General features: G+C 34.1%; 2 protein-coding genes across 2 annotated transcripts in view; one reads left to right on the forward strand and one right to left on the reverse strand.

Annotated features, from left to right (window-relative positions):
- Positions 1–24,146, forward strand: part of CDC73 (cell division cycle 73) — a 162,276-nt gene that overhangs the window by 82,920 nt on the left and 55,210 nt on the right. The gene's annotated exons all lie outside the window — the stretch shown is intronic.
- B3GALT2 (beta-1,3-galactosyltransferase 2) lies at positions 1,977–9,884 on the reverse strand. The gene is made up of 2 exons (XM_069074464.1): positions 9,235–9,884; positions 1,977–4,623 (listed from the first exon to the last, which is right to left on the reverse strand). The coding sequence occupies exon 2, from the start codon at positions 4,486–4,488 to the stop codon at positions 3,220–3,222; it is 1,269 nt and encodes a 422-aa protein (XP_068930565.1). The 5' UTR covers positions 4,489–4,623; positions 9,235–9,884; the 3' UTR covers positions 1,977–3,219.

Genomic DNA, 24,146 nt, shown 5'->3' on the forward strand with positions numbered 1-24,146 from the left:
TAGGATTCAAATCCAGGTCTTCTGTATCCAAATCTAGTATTCCTTCTCTTATTCTGTGCTAATTATGTGGTTAGGGCACATAAAGTAGGTCACAAAAGCAATATTCAACACTTAAACTCTTCAGGGTACCAGTGCAAAAATTGAAACAGTCTGATTTCTAAATATTTGACTCATTTTAGCCACTTTCTGTTAGAACCGAAGATGGAATCGTTCTGTGTAATCTCACAAGTTTTTTTAAGAGCTCCTATGGCATATTATTCTCTGTGCCATGCTGCCTCCTCCACACCCCACCCTCCTTTCCCGCTTTCCCCTTCCCCAAACCCAATTCCTATTTCACATACAGAGGAATTTATTCCTGGAGCTAGAAGTTTGATTTCTTGCTCCTATACTGATCCTGCTGCCAGTTTACAGTGATACACAACTAGGGCAATTGATGTGTTAAATCTTAATAATGCATTCTTACATCTTTTGATTCCTAATTCCTTTCAGATACAACAACAGATTTGGTTGGCAAATAATGTAGGTAAGCTCGTTTAAATCTTGATTAGATTCATAGAACTGGAAGTGACTTTGAAGACTGTTTTTTGGCCAGAGTCCTCATTTTTCTCCGTTGATTAAGGAAACATTTGTTTAAGACATGCCTTTCCATAATTATAATGAGAAATTGTTTTGTTGAATTCAACAAACATTTATTAAGCATCTCTTTTCTAGTGTATATTCCCCAAATAAAGCATCAATTGTAACTTGTCTTTTTCAGTTTATATTTATTAGTTGCTCACTATCCACCCTATCTTTCATTAAAGTGTCTAAAAGGTTCATCACCATGTGATGATTTTTTTTAACCCCTGGAACTCACAGACATCTTTTTATTTTAAGGCTTTAAGGCATTTTTGATCTGTATCAAGAAGGGAATTGACACCAATGAAATCACAGATCCTTAAAGTATAGCTATTTAACATTATTGTACTGCTTATGGAATTTAAGTAGAAATATATTTTACCAAAGACACAATTTAGGGAAGAAAGATTATTATTTTCACCTAATAAAATACTTAACTGTAGGGTAAGGAAAAATAGTCAGCAAAAAACTCCCCAAAACAACCAAAAAAAACCCCTAACACTATAAATAGGTGACTTCCTAGAAACTTAATATCCTTTATAACTTGCTAATTTGAAAAATCTTGGAACTCTTCAAAGACTTAAGATCTGGGTCATTGATTGACATTGGAATGATTTGAATTTTTTACATAAAAGAAGAGGAGCTAAGTGAAGAAAATTGTTTATCCCCCTAAGAATTAAATTTACAGGTCTTTTATAAAAAAAAAAACACCAAAATTAATTTTTGTAGACATCAAGATGGAGGCAGGGTTTCTGCTTGTAATAACAATTTGAACAAATATTACAATGATACTCAGTGAAGGTGTATGGATTTGTGATAACCTGAGGAAAGTTCTTGAATTTGCCTTTGATCATCAAGTTTGCTTGTTTGACCTAAAGCATTGGTATCACCTTACAGTATTTGTCATTTCAGTGACATCCTGTAACTTTTAAATATTTCTAGTAATTTTGGTCTTCTAAATGAAACAAGTAAGAAACAAACCTGAATCAAAATTAAATGTGTTGCTCATCCTGTACAATACACATATGACTAATCTGGAAAACAGGGTGTATGAATTTTGTGCAAGGACCAGATAGGAAATGCTAATATATATATATATATATACACTTTGTTTCTAACGCAAGATTTTTAAATGCAGTTATCAAAATTCTTTTCACATGATTTGTCCAAGAAACAGTTAAAAATGAAAGTAACAAAAAAGTGACATCAATTTTAAATGAAGATTTATATACCAGAAGTGATTTGGAAGCAACTAGGTATTGTCATGATGATAACTTAATTTCTTTTCATTTTCCAGTTAGTGACCAAAGGATATGAAATTGCAATGAATTCATTGTACTCATGAAACTGAACAAAACTTTTTTGGGTTTCTCGTTTACCCTTTTTTATTAAAAACTTTGATAAAAGTGCATCATACACATTTTTTTAGTACTAGAATCAAATGTTCATCAAACATTTGTACGGCACCCCCCACCCCCAAAAAAGTCTAATTTGAGGATGCAGAATGTCATCCACAAAATCAAAATTGTAGGGTTGTAAACTTGGCACTCTGACAACAGAAATAGTGCCATAAAATGATTAAGTATCAGCATGTGCACACCTGCTGTCAGGAAATGAGCTTCCCATATGCTGCGCTTTGGCAGACATGCATCTTTAAAATGTATTGAATGAGACTGCTTCTGCACTCTTCGTCCTTTTCAATAGTACATCCCCATTGTTCTTTTTCCACTTTTCCTTCATTTAAAGGAACATGACAACTCTTTGAGAATCGAATACATTTGCTGCTACAAGATGGCACTCTTTAGGAGAGTGCAGTAAGCAGCTTTAGTTGAATGAGTTAAAAAATGAATACTGTTAGTAATGATATGACAGAAGGAAATAGATTTTGTGCATGTGGTGCTGTTTAGTGACTTTGTTTTTAAACTTTAGCCTGAGACACACTGATAGTCATATTCTTTCACGTGTCATCAAAATAATACTTCTGGTTTTTGTGAACAGTGTTAAATTAAAATGATTATTTGAGTAGTTTTAAGATAGTAGCTTGATGTCAAACTTTTCATCTTTGATTTATGGGATAATTGAATTAAGTTTTATTTCATGGATATAGCTATGAAAATACTTTAGGGTAGTAGGCCAAAGAAAATTTTTTTCTTTGTACAATTTTAAGTTTTCTTAAAAACAAGTTGTATGTGTTTTTATTAACAATAATTCTTTATAACAGAAAACTGATTGAGAAATGAAGTGGGTTTTGTGACTCAGTTTCCATCTTTCTAAAATTTGTGTGGAAAATAGAGTGGATTATATTTTATTGGCATATAAACTAGAAATTGTATCACTGAAGTGTGCCTGCTTATTACTGCATATGAGCACACAGGAGGATTTTATGCTGTTTCTGTTTCACAAATTCTCTTAGGATACCTTCTGGGATTTTTTGTTTGTTTTTTGTCTTAATAATTAAACTCTTCAGAAATTAAAAAAATATTTTTAATTCCATCCTGTGATAGGAATTAACTAAAAACTGCCCCATGAAGCTCATCAGTTTTTACTCTACATGCTTTCCGCAATATTTACAGATTGCACATGGGATACAAATTATCTTTTCTAGTGCAGTTTACGATGACGATACCTGCCTGCCTTTTCTTTTGCTGCATTGGCACAGGCGTTGTGCTTATTTTGTTGTAAGTGGTTCCAGTATTTTATCAGTTCACTAGGCTGGAACTGATGAGAGGTAATTAGGTGACTGTATTTACAACTCGAGTAAGAAACTCGCCAGTGATTGAAGACAAATTCATTGGGAGGGGGAACAGGGTCAATTCTTAACTTGGCAAGACAGATCCCCACATATACATCTTCCAAATGCAAACGTCTGATGCTTAAAGAAACTTTAAAGATCTTTTCTGCTAAATCTCCAGAAAAAACATAACCTGTTCCAGAACAAAACACAGGGTACCGCTCACTTGGGTAGAGATCTGGTGGCATATACCATTTGCTGTCTTTGTTCCGATTGGGTGCATACCCTCTCATTAGGTAACCTGTGAAATAGTTATGCCTAGGAGGCAGATCTGGCTTTAATAGCTTATGTATTAAATATTCAGTGTTAACAAACATATCACTATCAGTTTTCATAACATAAGGAATATGTGGGCAGTAGGTTGCAACCCAGTTCATGCCCATTAGTGTCTTAATGGTCAAGTTGTAGTAAGTATCTAAATATTCCTGTTGAATAATATCATGATATTGTCTGCTTTCTTCCAGTATGGCCCGCTGAAGGTGGCCATTCAACTTAACATTTAAGCCTAATAAAAAAATTCGAGCGATTTGAATTCCAGGTGCCAGACTTTCATTTCCCCAAGTTTGTCGAATAGCTCGTCTTGCTTCTGCTTGTCCAGGTTCTGCAGCTATAAGAAGTATTAGAAAAGGACTCTTATCTTGGCATTTTTCAGGTTCATTTATGATATACTTGAAATGATACAAATTTGGATGCCCAGTCCCCTTTTCATTGTAAATACTTCCATTGGCACTGAGTGTATTCTCTAGGCCAGTTACTCCTTGTGGTGACAAGTCAGTGTTGTTGGCATTAGTAGCAGTTTGAGGCCTTAGAGTTTGAGGGACTGTATCCTTCCAAATGTTCCTTAGGGAGCTGTGGTTTGTCTCGCCCTTTGTAGATCGAAATCCTCGTATAGTATAGGTTACTGGATTTTCTTTGAAGCCAGCTCTGCCTGGCAGCCAATCGTGATGATTAAAAAAAAGAAACATAGCAAAAAGAAAGACAAGAGAGAGTAGACCAATGAGATGCGTACGAAACAAAGACCTTTTGGCATTCCAGGTCATCTTTGCAAAGCAGCAATGTCGTCTCCTCCACTGAAGCATGTTGTAAGTATGCAATTATGGGATATGGGATAATGGTAGAACAAGATGATGGTTGCCTCTTCTGAACCAGTGCTATTCTTTGGTAATCATTTTTTAATTATGTCCGGATCTTAAAGGCTTTCCTCATAAATCACTCTGTAAAAGTGAAAAAAAATAGTATTTCAAAGTGTTCAGGATTTTTAATTTGTTAGGTTGACTAGGAATTATATACAGATTTTAGTAAACTCAATTCAAGTAAGTTTTCTTTTAATATGAAAAGAGAATTACAAAAACATACAGAAATAATTTGTCATTGTATTATGTTAAAGTAGATTATACAGCAGATGACTGGATTGAAATATAACTGTCTTCATCCAATTAAACCACTTAAAATGAGCCAAGGCCACTGTTTTGAATTTAAATTGTTAAAAAGGATTATTTTCTTTCCATCCATTTCCTGTTGCCCACAGAAGCTGTGATATTGCAGGTGTACTTTTGACGCAAGGTAATGACTTAAAGCAGCTGTACCTATTTTGAAGAGAGAATTTTTCTCCATGTCCTGTGAGAGGCCACTTGAAAAGTGTCTTGATAGCATATGGAAAGTTTATTGGTATTAATTAAAATTGATTTGACATACAGTGGTGTAGTATGGTACACAGTCAGCTGCCTTTTTTTTTTTTTGTAAAATGGTTATGTATTAGTAGTGGGACAGACGGTACAAGGTTGATTATAGCAGAGTTCAGTTAGTCACAGTACACTGCTTGGCATGTTTCCATTGGCCCCTACTGTGTTAAGAAAGTCAATGAGAAGATGCACCTGTCAAAATTAATTTTCAGGGTCTAGTAACCTCTATGCTGGGCTTTTTAGACAGCAAAAAATGATGAATAATTTTAACTATTAAGAAAGTATACTCTTTTTTTTTTTCAAATTCAGAAGGTTCTTTTAGTTTTTTCATAGTAAACAATAATAAATGTTTATTTGTTGATTCATCATCTAACGAAAGCTCTTCATTTTGTAGAGGAGACTGAGACCCAGAATTTATAACGTGGCTTATTCACAGCCAGACAGCTAGTTAGTGGTAGGTTTCAGGAAACCACTCTTCTCTACTATGTTAATCCATCCTTCTTTGTACCATACCATGTTGTCTCTAGGAACATTTTGTTGCTTGGATTTTCATATTAATTTTTAAATGACATTTAGTTCTACCTTTCATTGTCTGTGGTTTTGGCAAGACAAATAGATGGCTTTACAATTAAATCTACTTGATAGAATTGAATAAACAACTACTTTTAGTAATTTGTTGCTTAATGTAAAGCATAGGATATGGCCTCTATTGTAGTCAGAGTTTTATATACAATTCACTACAGAAAGTTTTAAAATTCAGTGTTGCATCTTATTTGCACATAAAAAGTTATATAATTACAACTATCAGTCACATTATATCCTGTGTTTGTTTTTGCGATTTAAGGGAAATCACTGTAGCAAATTTATGATGCTGAATATTAAAACCTAATCACTTACCAAGATCGACCTACTTGTAATATTACTCTAGTTTATTTCTGAACCCAGGAGTTCTGAGCATGGAAGAGAAACCAAGTATTCATAGTATTAGTTCCACTAAAAAATTACAGGATATTTTTGTTAAATTTGTAATTTACTTACTGGGCCCAAAAATATTTTTGATTAATTCAAAATGTCTAGTTGTTCATAATTATGGATAACTTTAATGTTGGTAAATTTGATAGTATGAGTTTGTGAACTGTTAGATTTTGATTATCTTAAATTCATGGCTAACTAATTATTTTGGCCTTGACAAAGAGAAGAAATGGACTTACATAGAAATAGAAACCTAGATACAAAGTAGACATTTTATTTAATCTACTGTCATTCATGTGTAAACTTGATACTTGCATGAAGTGGTTGAAGTATATGAATGAAAATAATTTGTGACTATCTTATTAACAGCCACTAGGGGGAGCAAGAAAATAGGAAATTTTAACCATGATTTCTAAAGTATTACCTACTATACAGGCCATAGTATGTGATTTTTTTTTCAAATTTCTAAGTTTACAGAGTATTTTTATTTTTTGTATCAGTTATCATGGTGAAAATTTTATTTTTACATTTTCAATATAGCTAACAAAAGAATTGGACTTTGCTAGATATTTTGTGTAAATTTTTTTAAATTGGAATTACATTATTTCATTATACTAATAAAGCAAATACAAAGCTGTCTTATTTCATCACAAAAATATTTTCTTAAGGCTTAGTTTTATAAAAGTTAGTGCTGAATGTTTTGATTTAGAAAGTTTTCCCACTCAACTTGTAAACACTCAACCAACATGTATGCTAAGATGGGAAACTATATCTAATTATTTTTAATTTCAGAGGAATGATTTTTTTAGATTCCATGGGTTTTTTTTTTGTTTGTTTTGACGAAATTAGCTTTTCTTTAAATTTTTAACTGGGAGGGCCATGGTACCAATTAAAATTTCAGACCCCCAAATTAATGATTTGTTACTTGTTTATTAGACTGTGTGATTGTTTATTGGGTATGCTTTTGATATTCTTGTGCTTAATAACCAGATAAGGCCAAGAACTATCGATCTTTATTTTTTTTTAAGCCATTTATGGAAAGCACCCTATGTAACTTTATGGTCAGAAACTGAGTATAAGTTTTACACTTCTAGAATCTCATTAATTTTAAATTATACACATATGCTAAATGTTCATCTATATCTTTACTTAGACATGCTAATATAATTATATGACTAGATGATTGGCTTTTTAAACTTAAAGTTTATATAAGCCATTTGTTAATATTCCTCTCTAAAAATGAAACAGCCATGAGAATGTCTGTAGCCCTCTTAAAGATGCCCTATCAGAAGTTTCTGAAGTATTTCACTCTTTTTATAGAAAATAAATTCTTTATGATGAGGAAAATTTATGATAAATGCCATTCTATTTCTCCTCTCAAAATTTTATTGTTTTACATGTTAAAATATTGGAGTAGTTTAGGTATTATACAACTGTCAAAATCTGGCTTCTGCATTCTGCAGTAGGGTAGTGGTATTGATTCAATTACCTTTAAAACTTTGTTTTAAAAAGTATGTGGTGCCTTGGGAAATATATTCAGTTCACTATGTAATGTTATTTTGTTATTTTAAAATTCTGTATAGTAGTAAATATCATTTCAATGTGTTTTCATTTGTTCTCTGAAAACTGTTCTATTTATTCCATTTTCTTACTTAAGCAGTGCTAGATTTAAATGCCCCAGCTTTTAAAGATAGTTATTTTTATTTTGAAATGTTTAGTTTATAGTTGCTAATGAAATTATATTGTTTATCAGGATAATAGAATCTAAATAGGGTTTTGATTATGTATTTTAATAAGTCCATTTTTGTGTTTGGTTCCTGAGATAATTCTTTATCAGAAGGAAAATTGATAGAATGATTGAGATTGGTGATTAAATGATAAGTAGTAGTAATTGTTATTGCACCATGCCAAAAATCAATCAAAAACAGACCTTGAAGTTTAGTAAACTAGCTATTTAACTTACTCATATTGTTCACCGTTTGTTATTAGTTAGCATGGTCACCCTATTTAGCAATTTCAGTGAACATAAGAAAAGTTCACTATGTTGGATATTGCCAATTTTCTTAGCAGGTTTGAGAAATAACACCTTCGAATCTTTAACAATAAATTGCCGTTCTCACTCTAATAGTGACTTGCTAAAATAGTTAATTGGATTTTGACATATTTGGTTTGGTATACACAGTTGCACTAGTTTTGTTACATTTTAGCATAGCCTGTAGTATAGGAAGCACGTTTTAACTTTCTAATTCCTTATTTTGATTTATTGGTAAATTCTGTAGGAAACCACTTGGATTCTGCATATTTCTTTGAATTCTGATGTCAGCATTAAGAGAGAAAGGATGACTGTGTCAAGTCAAATTATTTTAATTGCATAATATTAGTGTCTCTTTGTTCACAGTTGCGTTTTAGCCATTAATAGGAAAATGGGCAATTTATTGTGGTGCCATGTTGTAGGTTACTTCCATCTTATAGTCAAGATTCTTCTTTGGCATCTTCAGCTCAATTGTATTCATAAACTGTGTCTGGTAACTAATAGGGCTAGTATATGAGACCACTGCTTTTTTACATTTACAGTGGAGGTAATGTTAGAGAGAACATATTTACAAAATTAGGTTTGGCTACTATTTAATGTGACATTTTTATATTTTAAAAGAAGTGTAGGAAAAAAACAGCTCACAGTGCTACAATTTGAAGCTACTCTTAGTATAATTTATCTACATGGCATAGATTGATGGTCTAATGATAGGGTCATATAGCCATTTTCATCACAGCTTTTATTTTCTTGAGATAATGATTCAGGGTGAATTGAGTTGATAAAGGATTGCTTTACTATGGCATTCTTTCCCCCCCACCCCCACCCCTGGAGATTTTTTTAAAAGTTGAATTTCCCAATGAATTCTGCAAGTACATCTGTGTTAGTATTTTCAGTTTTTCCCCTTGTACTTATGTACTACAAAATGACTATAAACTACATACTTATCTGAATAAAACAATGTTATATTTTCTCCTCCAGAACAGTACAAAACTAAAAATGTATACATTAGAAATCCTTTATCTGTTTTAACACAGTAATTTATAGAACACAATGCTAAGCATACTCAGTGCTCTGTACCTCTAGGGTTGTAAAGGTAACAAAATCAAATGAATACCACACACAAGGTTTTGACATACCTTCCTTGGTCAAGCCATTTATGGTGAGAGGATTATGCTCACTGAAAATACTTTTGGCACGCCATCACTTCAGCGAAAAAGATGCTATCGAACATGCGCACATCCCCCAACAGTCTGCTTCCTGCGATTGCTTTTCACAGGATCCAATCTGTCCATCTGTCTGCTTGTCTCTGAGTTACCTTCCTTGTTCATATGTGTGTTGGTCTTCTGAGGTGTTCTTGTTTTTTTCTTTTTCCTTTTAAATTTTTAACAAAGAGCTTTAGTTGTCCATTCTGTTTGGAGCACTTTTGTCTACCCCCCACAATTGATGCATTGAAGCTTTTTACATCTCGTATTTTCCTTGTCGGACAATGCAGTGCTGTATTCTCTTCTCAGTATCCATATTTTTAGTGCTGAGCTGCAATGTGAAGCAGCTACAGCTAGAATGTACTGGTCCGATTGTATTGAAAAATAATAGGATTTACCTCTCTTCTTTCATTGTTGCCAAGCAGCTGCAGGAAGGATTTTGAGCAGTTTTACTGAGGTCTTGCTCTATAAAATGAAATCCATGGTTCCTCAGCTGCTGCACGGGCAGGCAGCAGTTTAAATGTGGGCTTTGACAGATGCTGTCTTCTGACAGAGCAGAATTTAACGTCACTGCTTGGCTGAATCCCACGTGATTGTTTGCATTCATTTTGACTAAAATCCCAAGGCAGGGAGGAGGCTTGGAGGTTTTACTTCTATTTGATAAATGATCCATATTCAGTACAAGAGTAGTGATGAGTGAATAATATCAAAGTAGGATGATTATGAAATACATGCTTTATGAGTTTATTTTTTCAGATTTCTCTCATTTTTCTTTGTTCCTAAACTGTGGGTTTCTAAATGCTTTTAATGTTAGGCATTAGTTTTCATATTCCTAACACATTTCTGCAGTGCGTAAGAAGTAAAAGCTTTTTTAATGTAACTTAGTTTGGTTTAACCCTTATAGCACCAGCTTTGTAATTTTTTTCCTTCAACAATCCTTTCTTCATCCCCCTATTTTTTTCACTTGCTATTTCCTATCTGAGGCTCAAAAACTATCCCTCACATTTCTTTTCTAAAGCTTTAGAAGTTTTTCCTCATTTCTGAAGTTAATCTAAATAATTTGCTTTTAATTTCTTTACTGACATCAGGATATAAAGTAGCCTGTTTATAAAAAAAATTGTTGATTTTTTTTTTTTACCTTATTTTTTTCTGGTGTGCTTAAGGCAACTATTGCCTTTAATGTCATATTTTAAAAACTTTTTATATTTTATTTTCTTAAAAAAGCATGTTAGAATATATTCTGTGTGTTATTTTAATATGGGGGTAATGAGGTTTTACTAATTTTTTTCACATATCCTAAAACTTCAGAATGACTCAGTGTCTTCTCAGTGTCTTATTTTCTTGCAAATTTGTAGTAACTTTAGATACTAACTATGGTTCTTTTGGACTGCTGACCTTTTGGGGGGGGGGGGTAGGGGAAGGGCCTTAGGGAAAATTGGCTTTGTAATAGCCGCCATTTTCAGTTGTAGCTCTGGAACAATAACTGGTTCCTTAGAAGCCCCAGACCATGCACTGGACACATCCCCTCTCTTAAACTGCTATAGAAGTATCTTACCTCCTCAAGTGCACTAAGATATGCTTTAGCTTCAACTTTATATTCTATGTGTAATCCCACTTAAAATTTTTAGTTAATATATATTACACATATGTTAATTTATGTTTATGTCAGTATTAGAGAATTTTCGAACAGAAAGAGAAAGCTTAAAGGTAACTTAGTGAGAAGGAAACAGCTCCAGAGATATTAAATGATTTTCCCCAAATCACATAGTAGCCATCAGATCCAGGTCTTCTAATTCCAGCTACATTCCATTCTATCTACAAGATAAAATTGAGAAGCTTAGTAATACTCATGGTGCTTCCCTAAAATAACTGGTTCTCCAAAAGTGATAATTAGTATGAGGAAAACATTAATTATAGCATTTACCTCTGTAGTACTTACACTTGAGATGAGTCCATTTAGGTCCAGAAAATGAATTCCTGTGGATAATTGATAGAGTATTAGATTCTGTCATGCAAATACACATACATATGAAATTGTATGTGTATACCTACATATTATCACTATATGCACATTTGGAATTAACCTGTTCATAACTGAGTTTTAAGAGACAGTGATAACATAGAGTAGAGAAGTAGGATAAACTCAGAAACACGAGAATGTCACCTGTAAATGATATTTTTTTTTTTATGTATTCAGTGGTGATTAAAAAATAACTATGGACAAGAGCTATTGGATTGATAAAGTCCCCAAATCCTTTTATTTTGTTAATAATTTTAAAAAATAGTAGCTATTATCTGTACAGTGCTTTAAAGTTTACAAAGAATTTTACATCTATTATACCTTTTGGTCCTCACAACAGCTCTGGGAGGTAGGTGCTGTTATCATCTTTATTTTTACAGATTGAGAATCTGAGCCTGAGGTTATAAGTAATACAAATTTAGTCCTTTGAGTTAGGATTTGAATTCTTCCTGAATCAGTCTAAGGCTTCTCTCCACTGCGCCACCTCGCTGCCATTTATTATAGCTATTCATTTCAATTTCATTCTCCATAAAAACCTTTTCAAAGCTTCCAAGAAGAAAAATATATCTTATTAGAGCCTAACAATAGCTCTAGGGAGTTGGTGCTATTATTATCTGCATATTGCAGATGAGGAACTAAGGCAAACAGAAGTAAAAAGTGATTTGCGCAGGGTCACACAGCTAGTAAGAATCTGAGATCATACTTGAACTCAGATTCTAGAGACTGCATGCATGCCCAACAACACTATCTACTATACCATTTACCTGCAAAATAAATACTTTGCTCAAAACTTTTATTAAGCATTTCTTGTATGAATAGTGTTACGCTGAGTACTTTGGTCACATGGGTGTAAATTGTGGCTTCCTGTTCATAACATTCATTTTGCTTCAAGCCTGTAATCTTGTTATATGCCCCATGAGTAGAATGTTTTCCTTCCTCTTGATCTCTTAGATTCCCTAGCTCCCTTTAAGACTCAAATTAGTTGCCACTTGGACACCCACACTCTCTCCCAGTTACTTTGCATATATTTTGTACTCTTGGTTTTATTGTTGTAGAATGTAAACTTCTTGAAGGCAAACACTTTTCGTTTTTATCTTTTTATCTGCAGTGTTCATCACAGGGCTGATTGGGTGGGTTTATTTATAATGTGTAATACTATTGGAAAATTACATTGATCAGAGTAATGTTATATGGCATATACCCGTAATCTAGATTTTAGCATGTAAAAAGAAAGTTTATTTGACATTAAGTATTTAAATTGTTATTTTGTAAAGCTCTTGCTAAAGTTTTCATAGATAACAATTCTGAAAGTCAGGTGTTACTAATCTGTAGTCCTGGTTCTGTATCATTTCTGATGATGTTATTTTGGAAATGTGACTCCTTAATTGGAGAGGTGTTTCCATTTTTTAATGGTTTAATCCAGTAAGTTATGATATTATTTAATAATAATTTGTAAGTTGTTTTAATTTAACATCTTAAAAGCTTCATTGTGGACAGTCATGTGAAATTTTGAGTTTATTGTCTTCACCAATTGTATGTAGATAGAGCAAACAGAAATACAACAAATTTCCTTTTGTATAGATTTTTTTCATTTGAGATTTAATTCATATAATTTTAAATTTTATTTTGTGAGTGAATAGTAATTCTTTTCACATTTATAAGGAAATTATTTTGTACTAACAGTGTGTGTATATGCACATATATATCTACTTTCTAGTATTTTTATTTGAAGAAGAGTTAATGTTTTGTGATCTGCCTTTGTATTAAATTTGATAGTTTAAGGATTAGCTTGACTGATTGCAAATTGGCAATCTCAAAATGACCACATGTGTCAGTATTGCCTGCTTTCTTTTCCTGCTGATATTTTACTGTTGCTGAGAAGCTGATATGTAGAAAAATTATTGCTTCTTTCTTTCAGTAATCATTAGTACCTGTGATGTTAGAGTACATCCTAATAAGGTATTTTGGCTAAAATTAATCTTGACTTTAAAACAAAGGCACTATTTAAAAATGTTACTTTGAATCATTTTAATTTAGTGTGATTTATCCTAATTTAATTAGAGGATTCAGAAAGAAAAAATGGTAAAAGTGCATGTGAACTTTGAATATTTTCATGTTTTTGTATTTTCACCTAATATGTATCTAAGGAACAAGATACAACTTTATAAGGAATAACCTTTCTTCAAATATTTAATAGATAGCTGTAGGTAAATTATAGTGTTAATGGTCTAGCCTGAGTTTGGAGTCCTTGGAGGAAAGGAAGATGTTGTGTATATATAGAAGACGGAAGAAGAGAAGAGAGCTGCTCTTTCTTTTGCCTGGGAGCAAAGCAGACCCTTAGTAAAATTGAGAAGTGTGATCAATATAAAGAGTTTTCTTATTGCTACATTTACCATTTTCAGAACATTTCCTCCCTAACGGCTCTGTGAGGTAGATCATAAAAATCTGCATTTTATGGATTAGAAAACTGAGGTTTAGAGTTAAGTAAATTTCCCACCCTCATATAGTTTAGTAAGTGGTAGAGATAAAGATCTTGTTTAAATCTTTATCTTTTTATATACATAGAGGTTTATTAGTATCTTTTTTTTTTTGTTACCCGAATTTCCCTATAGCGCTAGGCAAATAGCAATCAGCAAAGTGGTCACCCTATCAAAAAAAACCCCTAAACTATATATAATTTTCCACATCTGTGGACCTCCTACCTCTGTAAAGGAGTAAGATCTAGAATCTTCTCATATCTCTTCTTTGGATCAATGCTTTTGTAATTTTGCAACATTCACATTTGATTCTCTTGTGATTGTTTTTTCTGTTTCCTTTGTTGTCGTGTATGTTGTATTCTTAGCTCTGTTTATTTCATTCTCCATCAGTTCTTGTGAGGCTTTCTATGCTTTTCTGTATTCATCACATTCGTAGTTTCTTATAAAACAGTAATATTCCATTTCATTCACACCCTACAATTTGTTTAGCCATATCCCAATCAATGGTCATCTATTTTGTTTTCAGTTTTTTATTATTTAAATTAACTTTACATTCACCGTGCTCCCTCTTTAGACAGAATTTGTCTTTGATATCCTTCCAGTTAGGTATTTTGCATATTCTTCTATTTTTTCATTCTTTTGATTTCATTTGACTGATTCTTAATGTCTTGTAGAGTCATTAGATTCCACTTGCCCAATTGTAATTTTTAAAGAATTGTTTCCTTCCATTAGCTTTTGTACCTTCTTTTTCATTTGCCTAACGCTACTTTTTAAAGGAGCTCTTTTCCTCAGTGTACTTTACCCCCCATTTTGTCAATTGTATTTTTAAGGAATTGTTCAATTTTTCTTCCACCTCTCTTATTTGACTTTTAAAATCTTTCTTAAAGCTCCTCCAAGAAGGCTTTCGGTGCTTGAGACCAGTTCATATTCCCCTTTGTGGTTTCAGATGTGGGTATATTGACAATGTTATTCTCTCATGAATTTGTGTTTTGATCTTCCCTGTCACCATAATAATTCTCTGTGGTCACTGATTTTCTCTGTTCCTTTTTGCTCATGGTGTTAGCCTTTTCCCTGACTTTTAAAGTTGATCTCTACTTCTGGGACACAGCGGGCACCATCCTGCACTTCTGGGGCACAGGGGTCTCGGGGTCTAGTTTCTGACTTTGTATGCTGGGGCCTTAGGTGCAGTCAGCTGGACACTATAGGGGTCTGGTAGCTTACCTAGTGCTTAGCTGGAGCTGGTGGTGGTGGCTGGTGTGTGCCAAAGCCAGGTGGGGTTTTTCTGCATTTCCCTGGGATTACCCTGTAGTTCGTGGGGTATGGGGTGGGGGTAGTCTGGCCCCTGAAGTTTATCTCCTCACCCATGGTTGTGCTAAAGGAGGGGGAGGTTCAGCTGCTAGTGGACACCTGTCCACTAGCACATGTGGTGGTTCTCCTTGCTAGCATCTACCGTTCCCTTTGCGTTTTCCACCATTCTAGGGCTCAGGATCTCTTACTGGCTTACCAGGACACCTCCAATCCTGTACTGGTTGCCTTCAGAAACAGCAAGTGACCTTTCCCGTTAATTCCCCTAGCCTTCCCACTTACTGCTTACGCCACCATTTTGGCTCTCAGAAGTCAAAATAGCAGCTGTGCCATTGCCAATTCAGTCATTCCCAGGCCTGCTTCTGGTTTGCTGGGACCACGGTTGTGCTGGACTATGCTCTTCTCTCACCTAGGACTGACAGACCCCTCCTGCTGACCTTCTAAGTTGTCTTTGGATCTGTGCGTTGAGAAGTCTGGAAACCACCACTGCTCTCAGTGATTCAGTTCTCCCAAGACCTACTTCAGTTTTGCTGGGTCCAGGTTTGCACTACTGCAGGCCATACTGGACCACAGTACTCTCTCAACCTGGTGCAATAGACCTTTAGTATCTTTATACTCCCCTTTCTATACCCCTCTTATAATTTTTTCCTTAATTTTTTAACCCTCCCCCCTCCCCAGCCATTAACAAGCATTTTTCCCCCTTCTAACCTCTTCCTCCACTGAAATTTTTTTTTTAATAAATAAATTCTTGCAACATATATCTAATATCAGGCTAACCAATTTTCTCACTTCAGTAGCTTTACCAGAATCACCTATGTCCATTTTCTTCCAGTCAGAATTTACATGTTTTTTATGAAGCAAATTTCTACTAAATTTTAGGAGGAAAACATTCATCATAATTCATACTAATGTGTGGAAGATTGATGACTACCTAGTTCTCCCTAGAATATTTGCATCCTTAAGAATATATTTGTCAACCGGATAAATCTCTGATTGGTAGAAATTCTAGCTGTCTAACAAAGGGAAATGAAAAATGTTCTCTGGAATAGGGAAAATACTTTGGGACAGAAAGATAGACTTGCCTGGGCAGTCTAAATTTCATAACCCATAAATTCTCCAAGAACTCCAGTTTTTTTCTTGAGCATTCCAGTAGCAGCAAGGACTATGCTATAGAAACCATGACTGATTCCATGTATGGATTATTCATGAGTTCACCATTTACATCCTGTATGTAATAGTAGAAATCAAAGCATGGGTTTGTATTTTGTGTGTGGTAATATTTGATTTTCCCTCCAATCAACATAGTTCATGGCATTCAGTGAGATGTCTTGAATTAATTTGGCCCCATTAGCCATTTCTTATTATAGGATAATTTTGGAAATAAAGCCATTGATTAAGGCTGAAAACTTTATTTGGCTATGCAGTGGGAGCTTTATGTGTTAAGTATAACTTTGTTATATTTATGTGTTAAATATAAAAATGAATCTAAGCCGTAGAACAAGATCATAGGAGGAAATTGAAATTATGTAGGGTTTTTTTGTTTGTTTTTTAAGATGGCCCACTGATGTGAGCATACTATAAATACTGTTAACATAGTTGTTTTTTTTAATGTCTAATGGAAGTTCTCAATTCTATCCTTTTGTAATATTGACTAAGCATAAATTTAGTTATTTAACTGTGAGGATTAAATTTGTCCAACCTACAATAAAAGAGACTGAGGCAGAGCTGTGAGTCACTGGCATTTTTTCAATGAAGTGGACCTCAGATCTTCCTCTTGATCTGAGATGCCCCCTTCTTCCAGCACCTTGTTTTTATAGGATTTGATACCCAAATATGCAAAAGAAACATGGCAAAATACAGAATCTCATTGTTTGATAGACCTTGCTTGCTCTTGAGGGCCAAAAGTGACGTTGCAGTGTGATAGATTGGGTGAAGCCTGGGACATCTCTGCTGACAAGGTGGTCATAAGATGGTCGTCACCTGCTTATATTGGACAAGAGAGAATAGTCCAGAGGCACAAAAATAAGTTGGGACTTATCAAAGCATCCTATTCATACTGGGTTTGGACATAAAATTTGAGAAAAACAGAATGGGAATATCTTTGTCAGCATTCTCAAGTGAACCTCATTAACTTGGTGAACAAGTAGTGGACATTGCATTAAAGTTTGAGACCAGCTGTAAGAACCTGGCCTTTCCCTACATGATTTATTTAGAGTATCAAACTGATTGATACTGATTAGGAAAGAGTAAGGGTCCAAATGAATTATTTCTCACATTTTGCCCTTTTGATCCACAGAAAGACCTCAGTCTTTCTTTCGATCATTACAGTCTAAATGCGTGGAGGGCAGTCTTCCATGGGTGACCCAAACCAGAAAGGTTCCTTACTCAGGAACATAGGTGACATTAGAGAAGATGGAAATGGGTAGAACTTATACTGATGATGTTCCATTTGATTAAACATTAACTCATACTATACTAAATATATAATAAATGGTCTGAGGTGATTCACTGATCCAAGAACCACAAGGTACCTCCTAGTAAAACATGCCCTACAAAATATATAAATTGGAGTACCATAGGGCATTTGTTCAAGCTCAGCAGCACAAGCATTGTTTGCTCTACATACGGGTTCTAGAAATCTTCTGAATTTATAGAAACTATTGAAGCAATTTTGACAAACAGCTATCCCATTATGGTGATGAGAGGCAACTTTCCTGCAGACCACACAGACAGATCTAGACAGCAGTGGCGTAGGAAATGGAGGGAAATAAAGAATAGGTTGAGTTTCATAAACAAAAGAATTATCAGTCACTGCTGTCAGTGGTGGAGCAAAAGCCGAAGTAGGAGTCTGAAAATTCAGGAGGATTGAGGTTCCAGTCAGTGCGGGTTTAGTAACGGGTGGATTAGGAATTGTTTGTGGAGAGGATGACGATGATGTGGTTGTGCTTGTTCGTTGCATCTAATCTAGTTGCTCAGTCTCTGAAACATCCTCTGATGCAATCCTGTGGTCCTTGGGAGATAGATCTCTTGGCATACTGGCATGAGTGGGGCATCAGAGCAGCCTCTAATGGATTTGATTCTTCGGTTCAAGCAGCTTGAAGAGATCCCCTTCTCTGTTAAAAATGTCTGACAAAATAGATCTTAATACAGTTGTAGTTTACTATGACAGTAACCAGGTCAGGTAGTGAGACCTAGCTTCAAACCTTAGTAACACTAATATGAATATCACTAGAGGAGAGAATTTTCATTTTTTAGGTTAGAAAATTAAAGTAAAAACTGAAAGATTAAAAAATTCTGAACTCAGAGTTTATATTTGACATAAATAATTGCCTAATCTTGTTATAACTATTTATTAAAACCAACTGAAAAATTATCACTCTATCTATTTTCTTTTTTATCTATTTTCTTTTCACTGCTCATCCTTCCCCTAAGAGGCTGAAATTTTGCTAGGGAATTATTAGCAGAACCCATTTTTCTTTTCTTTTTTTTTTTTTAAATGGTGATGCGTCCTAATACACAACTGAATTAATTTTTGAAAGTTGTCAAAATAATTGCAATTTTCAGAAAAAGTTCTGGGATGAGATGTATAAATACAATGAATAAATAGTTGATTTCAAGACGGTGAAGATCATATAAAACATGTCTTCCTTTCAAGACATGCTCAATATCCAGGTGGTAATAATAAACCTAAACCCTTATTTGGGTTTAAACTTGGCCTTTCCCATTTAGGTAACACAAGACACTTTTTTTTAAACTAAAATTGAAGTTATTTCTATTTTAGCCTTAGTAATTAGTAGAACAAAAGTTTGGTCCCATAAACTATTCTATCAATACCCAATTATCCTCACATTAATTTTAGGAAGGAATAAAATTTAGGCCCAAAAGTTCGTCTTATCTCCAGTGTTAATCTATGAAATAAGGATTTAATATTTATACTAATAACCTGAAATGATTGTAGAAATTTGCTATAGAAAGAAAATAAGGACATTAAAGGGGAAAATGCTTACCTAATTTCATGTCAGTTTCAGGCTAGAGTTATATAGATAGCCAGTTTTATTGAGCCAGGCTTAAAAGGTGAGATATTTTCCATACCAGAGGAAGTGTCATAGTGTGGAAATCAACTCAGGAGACTCCTACCTCAGTTCATGTCAAAAGTTATTCTCCTAGGCTTCCCCATGAGAATACCACTTGTGACTCATGGATGTCAAACCCATAGGGTGACTAGCATCATGGATCATTGGCCTAATAGGATTCCTTGTTGATGTAATATTTAGTTATAAAAGTGAATGATGAAAACTAAAAATAAATAAATTTCAGATTTTGGTTATTCCACAACTATGCCCAAAGGGCTATAAAAATGTGCATACCCTTTGACCCAGCAATATCACTTCTAGGACTGTATCCCAAAAAGATCATAAATGAGAAAAGGACTCACATGTACAAAATCATACTCAAAATAATATCAGTTACAGTCTCATGAGGTCTAATAGCAAGCTCTAATAATCATAACTTCATATTTCTAGGTGGACTTAGTTATGAAGGATCACATATTCTTAAACATAGATGAAAACAGTTCAAGGTGTTAAATTTTACGTTTCTAAAGAAGCCATTTTATTAGGTTAGCTTTGAAGGAGCTTCTTTCTTTTAGATCTGCTTTGTGACACAAACTCAATATAAAACAGAGCTATAAGAAGAATTAGTATATTAAAAATACACAATTCCCTTGAAAGTTCAGAGAATTTTAATTGTTGCATCATAAAGGCCCGAATTGGAAAATAAATCTTTGTCTCTAAATATTATTAGATAGGTGGATCTTTGTCTCTCTAAATATTATTAGATAGGTGGTTCACACAATTTTTTACATGTAAAATTCTTAATCCAGTTTTGAAACTTGTGTGACATTTTCACACAATTTTTTACATGTAAAATTCTTAATCCAGTTTTGAAACTTGTGTGACATTTTTCACTGTGACATTTCCCACTAATGACCATAATGAAAGAATGTTATAGGGTGATTTCTTTTTTTTTTTTTGAAATTTATTTATTTTTAGTTTTCATCTCATTCACTTTAATAAGATTGAGTTCTTAATTTTTCCCCCTCTCTCCCTTCACTCTTCCCCAAGATAGTATGCAATCTGATATATGCTATACATGTACAATCATATTAAAAATATTTTCACAACTATGTCCAAAGGGCTGTAAAAATGTGCATACCCTTTGACCCAGCAATACCACATCTAGGACTATATCATAAAAATGGAAAAAGGACTCACATGTACAAAAATACTTGTAGCAGCTCATTTTGTGGTGCTCAAGAACTGAAAATCAAGGGCATGCCCATCAATTGGGGAATGGCTAAAGAAATTGTAGTATATGAATGTAGTGGAATGCTATTGTGCTATAAGAAATGATAAACAGGCAGACTTCAGAGAAACCTGAAAAGACTTATGTGAACTGAGGTAGAGTGAGGGGAGCAGAACTAGGAGAACATTGTACACAGTAACAGCCACAGTGTGCGAAAGACTTAGCCTTTTTCAGCAATGTAAGGGCTAATAAAACAGTTCCAAAGGACACATGATGGAAAATGCCAGCCACATGCAGAAAAAGAACTGTGGAATTGGAATGCAGAATGAAGCAGACTATTTTCTTTTTTGTTTTATTTTTTTTCTTTCTCATGGTTTTTCCCATTCATTATAATTCTTCTGTGCAACATAACTAATGTGAAAATATGTTTAATAGGAATGTATGTGTAGAGGCCATATCAGATTGTAAGCCATTTTGGGGAGGGGGAGGAGGTGGAGAAAATTCAAAACCTATGGAAGTAAATGTTGAAAACTAAAAATAAATTAATTTTAAAAAGTAAAAAAAAAAAAATCCACTTTAGTCATGTTGTAAAAAAGAATCAGAACCAAAGGGAAAAACCATGAGAAAGATTAAAAAAAGAAAATAGTATGCTTTGATCTGCATTCAGGCTCCATAGTTCTTTTGTGGAATGTGGATAGTGTTTTCCATCCTCAAGTCTTTTGGAATTGTCTTAGATCATTGCATTGCTGAGAAGAGCTAAATCTATCAAAGTTAGTCATTGCACAATGTGACTGTTACTACGTACAATGTTCTCACGTCATCCAGCATCAGTTTATGTAAGTCTAGGTTTTTTGAAATCCACCTGCTTTTCATTTCTTATGGAACAATACTATTCCATTACATTCATATACAATTTGTTTAGTCATTACCCAATTAATGGGCATCCCCTCAATTTCCAGTTCTTTGCCACAACAAAAGGAGCTGCTGTAAGTATTTTTGTACATGTGGATTTTTTCCCCATTTTTATGATCTCTTTGGGATATAGACCTAGTAGTGGTATTATTGCTGGATCAAAAGGTATGCACACTTTTATAGCCCTTTGGGCATAGTTCCAAATTGTTTTCCAGAATGGTTGGATCAATTCACAACTCCACCAATAATGCATCATTGTTCCACTTGTCCCATATCTTCTCCACCATTTATCATTTTCCTGTTTTGTCATGTTAGCCAATCTGATAGATTGATGTGGTACCTCAGAGTTATTTTAATTTGTATTTCTCTAATCAATGATGATTTAGAGCATTTTTTCATATGGCTATAAAAAGCTTTAATTTCTTCATCAGAAAACTGCCTGTTCATATCCTTTGACCATTTAACAATTGGGTAAAGACTTATATTCTTATAAATTTGACTTGATTCTCTCTGTATTTTACAATGAGACCTTTATCAGAGACACTGGCTATAAAAATTATTTTCCAGCTTTCTGTTTCCCTTCTAATCTTGGTTGCATTGACTTTGTGCAAAAACTTTTAAATTTAATGTAATCAAAATTATACATTTTGCATTTCATAATGTTCTCTATCTCTTGTTTGGTCATAAATTCTTCTGTTCTCCATAGATCTGATAGGTAAACTATTCCTTGCTCTTCTAATTTGCTTATAGTCTCACCCTTTATATCTAAATTGTGTACCCATTTTGACCTTATCTGGGTTAGGGTGATGTCTTATAAACTTAAAAACCCCACCAGTTGTAATACTTCATGGTCTCAATTATCTGATTAAATGGCGATTCAAAATGATTCCTCACTAGCATGTATTACTTAATTAAAACCCTAGTTTGAATCCCTTATCAATAGAATTTGCTATGTGAGGAGAAAGACAGAGCCATTAGTTCTGTTTGATTTCAGGTGTGAGTCACAGACAGCCAAGGATGTCATTGCCAGTTTAAGATTAACCAGGTAGGAAAATGTCTTATTTACCAAGATGGAGATAGTTCAAGAAAATCCTACCTTCACCTTTGCCAAGATCATTCTGTCGACTTTTCCTGGGACAGATTTTCACCTGTAGCAGTTCTCAGACTTCAGTGGCACATAGCATTTTTCTTGAATGATGAACCAGCAGCCTTATGCAGGGTCTAGGCACTTATACCTGGATTCAAGACTTAGAATAGTAACAAATTGAAGTCCCAAGAGACTCTTCCTCAAATAGCAAAATTTCACTAATTTTAGCTTAGGGTTGGATAATTGTTATTTTTCTCATATATGTCTCATATAATCTTAATATAATATATATTTCTCATATAATCTTAAGATATCATTTAGATTTTTTTTTTTACTATTCACAAATTTCATCTATTCACAATCATCATTTCTCCTCCCCTTCCCTCTCTTCCTCTCTCCTCCCCTCCCTCCCGCTCTCCCCCAGTCAGAGTCCGTGTAGGCAAGTGGGGACATCTGGGGACAATTTGCTTGGTGAAAACTATGGTATCAGAATAGGGAATTAACTAGGGAATAGCTCCACTTTGGGTGCAAGTTATCAGATGGTCACCAGTGGATGTGACTCGAAAGGCAAGCTGATTAAAAGATACACAAGTTGGACAAATGACTGTCATGCAAGTTGCCACTGAGGTAACGTCTGGAGTAGCCTACTCTTGCTTAATTAAATCTATTATCCCTTGTTTGCCAAAATGACCCCTTCCCCAGCTTATGACCTAAAAAAGTATGCCTGGTGATAGAAGTTCTGGGGAGGAGTGGCTTACCTTAGATCTGTTTAGCCTTGTATTACTGTTTCCACTTCTTTACCACAAGTTAATATACAGTGACTAGTTGGTTCAAAATAATAGCATTAAAAGATATAATTACATGAATATCTAAATGATCCCAAATAACACCCAGTTACTTTCAAGTAAACTAAACATTCAAAAGTTAATAATTTCTCTGCTTTGGGTGGGAGAGGCTCTCGATTCTCAAACTGTAGTGCCGTAAAGTTTGATAATACCTTAGCAGCAGGGCTCATCCCAAGGAACCACACAGACAAAGCTCTCCTAAGAGGATTCTACTGTGCTTTTCTCCCAACAGTAAGTCTTTTACTATTATTGATTTTATTTTCTAGTTTTTTAAAAAAATATTCTAATAATCATATAACATTTATAATGTAACAATATTCAATGTGTGATGGGTTTATTTCCTGGAGGGTGGGAGTTCCAATTTAATTAGCCTTTTTGATTTTGTTTTGTTAATTGGAGTTTCAAAAAAAATTTTTGTTCTTGTTTTTTAAATTCCATTCCTAATTCTTGAATCTGTTCTTTTCACTTTTGTTGATCTAAGTGTTTAGAAATAGAAATTTTCCCTTAAGTGCTGCTTTGGCTGTAGTCCAAAATGTTAGATTGCCTCATTACTATTTCACCTTTAATGAAATAATCTATTGTTTCTGATTTGGTCTTTGACTTATTGGTTCTTCAGGGATTAAGTTATTTTGTCTATGATTTTTTTATCCATTTTTCAATGGCCATTTATTGAACACATTTTTTATCTCATCGTGGCCAATAAAGGATGCATTTAATATTTCTGCATTTTTTGGTGAGGTTTTTTTTTTTTAAAGCAATCAGGGTTAAGTAACTTGCTCAAGGTTACACTGCCAGCTATTTCTGGGTGTGGTGCTGAGTATCTGAGACCAGATTTGATCCAGGTCGTCCCGACACTGGAGCCTGTGCTCTTACTCACTGAGCCACCTGGCCCGCCC

This window comes from Petaurus breviceps, unplaced genomic scaffold (assembly GCF_028583685.1).
Source record: "Petaurus breviceps papuanus isolate PSGF00001 unplaced genomic scaffold, PetGlider_PUasm1.0 90895, whole genome shotgun sequence".
Lineage (NCBI taxonomy): Eukaryota > Metazoa > Chordata > Mammalia > Diprotodontia > Petauridae > Petaurus > Petaurus breviceps.

Excerpts from the sequence above, each read along its gene's own strand:
- B3GALT2 (XM_069074464.1), bottom strand. The coding sequence starts at position 4,488 with ATGCTTCAGTGGAGGAGACGACATTGCTGCTTTGCAAAGATGACCTGG.